Raw genomic sequence first — 5,000 nt, 5'->3', positions numbered from 1 at the left:
GTCGGTAGATCATAGACCTGAGGCGATTATCACGTGTGGATTTGACTGACAGCCTAGATAAGTAAACGGAGTAGAGGTCTGAAGGCCGAGACTAGGGGAGTTATTGTACAGCATTTGTTGCATGAAATTTTGCTAAATATCTCGATATCAAATGAAAGTTAGATCAGAAGACAAATTAAAATGCAACATTGTCTATGTGGCTATACCATCGCAGCAAGCCTTTAACATGTCATAACTGCATAATATGCCATGAAAGTTATGACGGTATATATAATCTCGAAACAGATTAGCGACGAAAAAGTTTGACGGTATATATACTCTTGCGTCAGGGAAAGGGTTTAATCAGTTATATATTCATGACAGATATGGATGGCAAGGTAGTGAAATACGGGTAGAATTGTCCGCAGAGTTTTTGCAATGGGTTGCTATGAATTTCTCAGTGGTTGTCGGCGCGGTGTTAGACGGTTGTTCTTGCTCCATTTCGTATTTGTCTCACAGTATATCCTTCTTTATCATGTTTCACATCAGGGATACATAAGGACAACGGTCCCAAGTGTTGCGTTGTGTATGTGCGTGTGTGGGTGGGTGGGGGGGGGGGATCTATGTACCTAAGAATATCCGAGAAATTCTACTTAACCATAAATGACATACCAATTTAGTAATAAAAATCATATGAATGAGATCAGGTGACGATGATGAATCTCAGGATTTTTCTTTTCGTTTTAGTTGGTAACAACTTTCGAACGCGAGTTCGAGGAACCTGTTCTTCAGATGAATTCTTTATTAATGAAGAGTTATATTTCACCTTAACATGAATGGTATTAAGATGTGCCTCTTTAATTCAGTATACCAAGATAAACACAGCTTAACTAAATAAATACATAAAATGTATGAAAAGATGAAACAGAATTAATGAATAGAATAAAACTCATCTGTATTGACCTGTGAGAAGAAGGTCGCTTCCACCAGCAGGCCAGTGAGTCCCACCATGATCCTCTCGTTGAAGTTATTTAAGGGGAAGAAGAAGACGAGGTAGCCGATCACGACGATGATGAGGGTGGGTACGTAGGTGGACGTGATGTGAAAAGTGGAAAGGTTTTCTAAGTATAGTTGAACTTCCACCATGCTGTAGTTACCCTGAAAGAGGTTCAATTTAATTTGAAATATCAGTAAATCATTTTTGGGACTATGTACTTGCGTTCAGTGGATAATTTGAGTAGATAGTATGAATGGATAGAGCTGAATCGTTTTAATACCTTCTGTGAAATTCATCAGTGAAACTTTTTTTTCATCGGAGCCAAGGTTGGCGATAATTTGTGGCAGGTTGAGAGGTTGGTGATAATGTTTATCTAATGATTGGAAGGTTGGTAATGATAACCATAATGCAAAGGTAATATTCGTACATATCCTCATTCAGCCAACCATCATCAACCTTAAGAAAAATGCAAAAATAAACAAATGCGTATAGATTACTCGCATAGTTTGCTGTAGGAAGAAGGAACAGATAACTTCTCTATTTATCATTAATCACATGGTATTCCGGAGCAACTACAAAAAAACTTTACCATATCTTTCTCGACGATCTTCTCCTCCACAAGCTTGTACTGCAGCATCCCCCTCCGACCGCTGAAGACCACGCTGTTCGCATCTGACACTAATCTTACATAGTTCTTCGTGATGCCAGACAGTATTATACCCTGTACAAAAGTTTACGAGTTTTATAGTCTATTTATGATATCTAGGTGTGTATTTTTCTGTGTTATGAATGAAAAATTGTTCAATCATTTACCTCGATTGGCGTAATAACTAACCATAGAACACCTCTGTGCGTCGAAAGGGAATTTATCTAAATAAAACTTGCAGGCCGTCGTTACAGTCAGTTTCTGTACCTGTAGCAGGGAGTTTTCGCTTCCCCGGAACACCTCACCTGGAAGACTAATTAGTGTAAGAGAAATAACGACATGATTACATTAGAATTGGCAGCAGAAAATACAAACTCATTGATAGAAAATAATGGAATGCAGTGTGGTACTTTGAACAGATATATTTACGTTTCTTTTTCTCTTTTCTCTGCATCCCTGCATGTCTCCGCTCTCGTCCTTATTCTCTTTTCTTCTCTCATTCTCAATCGTTCTCTCTTTCTCTCTCTCTCTCTCTCTCTCTCTCTCACTTACTAGCTCTGATATTTATACTAATTATACTCACATCCTCCCTTCTCCTTCAGCCTATCTCACGCTTTCATATCTGTCGGCGTTGTTTATATGAATTTACTATATCTACCTAGGTTTACAATATATACACATGTATACACATATATACATACATGAAATACGCACTTGCACACATAAAGAATCCTGTATATAAGCACATAGATAAACAGATAGGCACATAAAGATAGAGAAATGGATAAACACATAAATAGAGAGATAGATAGATAAAGAGATGGAGAGACAGACAGATGGATAAATAGACAGACAGATGGATGAATAGACAGAGTGAAAGATAGAGAGAGAACAGAATAAAATAATATCTCACTCTCCTGGGCCTCCTCGTCATTATCCTCCAGAGGTCCCGAATAGCGATGTATATTCAGAGAGGACCGCCGTGTCTCGACGTCGCTCGTCGTGCGTGCGTCGCCGAGGAACTCCAGCCTGGGCCTCCATGGCTGACGCTCCTTCCTATTCAGAGAGTTGAGTGCGCTGGCGTAGTTTAAGTGCCGGAACTGCAGGCGCGAGTCGAACCACTCTGTCGCCACTTCGACGTCACAAGTGAACCGGAAGTTATCTACGTCGATACTCCGTATGGCGTAAATATCTATGCTGAACTTGACAGAAACAGGACTTGATTCATTGGTGCGCGGGGGAGGATTGTCGCTGTTGTAGGAACGATCGAGAGTGAGGAAGTTGCAGTCCATTTCGTCCGACCCATCTGGGCAGTCGATCTCCAGATCACATCGTCGTTGAATTTTAATGCATGCGCCGTTGGTACAAGTGAACTGTCCATTTTTGCAAGATGTTATCAAAATAGTTAAATTGTTTTTGCCGCAGACATCGTTTTCGACGGCCCATGTATGCCTTCCATAGGGGTAATGATCTGGAGAATCTACCTGCAACGTCGCTCTCACAGATGGCTTGTCTAAGCGGGAGAGTCGCCAGAAATCGTAGGCGCGTTCATTTGCGTGTTCTTTGTCAGAAGTAAAGTATATGGTGATCACTGAATAGTATATGCCAGTGAAAGTAATGCGACCTTTGTCATGGGTGAAGAAATAGTGGCGGTCAAACAGAGATCCTTTACAGAACCCACGAGCTCTCAGCAACAATACCTTCTCCTGATGGCAAATTGGGCATCGTTGACCACTGCAATCGGTGGTGAACCATCCACGATGCTGACTTTTAATGACATTGTTGTTCCCCACAAACGACACGCAAACGAAAGGTTCCCTAATAGGATATTTTCCGTTGATGAAATTGGTGTAGCTAAGATCTTTGCCGGTAATGTAGTGGTTCCAAGACTGGTTGATCACATTTCCCGCGACCCCCAGCCAGAAAGATTCCACATAGCCGCTGTTGCAACGTTCAGCATATGCCATGCTTATATTGAAGATCAGCTGGCTGGTTTCCTCGCTCGTAGGGACCGCAAGAGCACCCCCGGAAAGGTAACAAATATACTTGGCTTCTTCAAAGGTTCTAATTTCGGGGAAGATGAGGACGTCATTCCGTTCCCCCATGCAGTAGTCTTGCTTCTTGATTCGCTCTAATTGAACATTCAGGGCTTCAAAATCTCGCTGGACGTTCGAAAAACTAATGATAGGAGTAGAGTTAGCGATCAGGGTCGACTTGCATTTGCCAAAGGCCTCCAGTTCCTGGTCGGACAATGCATGACCATAAATCCTGAAGTCGGCCAGACTCCCGCTCAGACTTTGCATCTGAACATAACCGCTGTTGTAAGAGTCCTGGTCCTGCCCGAGCACGAGGTTACCTCCTCCGCGAATGCCGAGGCGCGACTGGTTGGAAGCTTGGAACCTAAAGTTCACGACTCTGTCCTCGAAAAGGAGTTTAATGTTTCGAACCTCAAAATCAACCGCCATGCAGACGGGGATCCACTGGCGCAATTTCACTGTGAAATTCGTATATTCCAGAAAATCTCCATAGAATTGCACGAGGATACTTTGGGCATCCTGTTGAAAAGCTGCAGATAAAAAAAAAATTCTATTAAATAAGAATATTGTATCATATACGTATGGTAGATAGCTAGACCTTCCGCGTTAGTGTAACCTCTGAGGTCTCTAGAAATGCACGAGGAAGCTTTGGGTGTCCTGTTGAAACCGTACAAATTAAAGTTTTATCACATATTTATGTCAGATAGCTGGACATTCCGCGTTAGTCTCTAGAGTCCTTGAAAAGTAGAGAACACTCAAGCGAAACATTCAGTAGAACCTTAGAGTTCATCATAATGGCAAACGAAGTATACAATTATTTATCCAAAGTAAGGGATGGAAAAAGGACCGTAGATTACACTAAAGATGGTGATAACAGAAAAATGTCATGACACATGATATCATTACGGACAGTAAGGAATAAGGGAAGGAAATATTCAGTAGCGACGTGAATGATAGGCCACTCTTTATATATCAGCTTTTCCTTCTTCCTCCGTTATGAATAAGACCTTGATGATTAATGCAAAATAGATTTCCTATCGGATCGATCGACTGATATAGACGATAGATTTATAGATTTGGAAGATTAATAACAAAAGTGAGGGGGCTGTGGGGGACAAAAGTTTATCGGAGGTTTGATTCCAAGCTTTTTGCTTTCAGTTCTACAAGAGAGCAATTTTAAACCCCCCCCCCCTTTAACACAGGAAAGAGACGTGAGAGATAGAAACACAATCTTTTCAACAATGTCTCTCATATGTTTTCCCCTTATCAGCTGTGGCTGATGATGCTGTCCTTTCAACAGAGGAGAAATAAGGCAGGAAAAATATAGGGGGGGGGGGTTACT

At 41.5% G+C, this 5,000-nt stretch overlaps 1 protein-coding gene across 1 annotated transcript in view; it reads right to left on the bottom strand.

The window, feature by feature from the left end:
- LOC147466792 (uncharacterized) overlaps positions 1-5,000 on the bottom strand; it is a 10,893-nt gene that overhangs the window by 1,406 nt on the left and 4,487 nt on the right. Inside the window, exons 5-8 of the mRNA XM_086534434.1 lie at positions 2,536-4,188; positions 1,812-1,927; positions 1,566-1,697; positions 943-1,137 (exon numbers count right to left, since the gene is read on the bottom strand). Of these exons, the coding sequence (XP_086390560.1) occupies positions 943-1,137; positions 1,566-1,697; positions 1,812-1,927; positions 2,536-4,188 (2,096 nt within the window). The remainder of the gene's footprint in view (positions 1-942; positions 1,138-1,565; positions 1,698-1,811; positions 1,928-2,535; positions 4,189-5,000) is intronic.

Source organism: Penaeus japonicus, unplaced genomic scaffold (assembly GCF_977035675.1).
Source record: "Penaeus japonicus unplaced genomic scaffold, GWHDUDI00000001_assembly GWHDUDI00000041, whole genome shotgun sequence".
NCBI lineage: Eukaryota > Metazoa > Arthropoda > Malacostraca > Decapoda > Penaeidae > Penaeus > Penaeus japonicus.
Note: the sequence above shows the minus strand (reverse complement) of the source record. Positions and strands in the feature narration are given on the sequence as shown.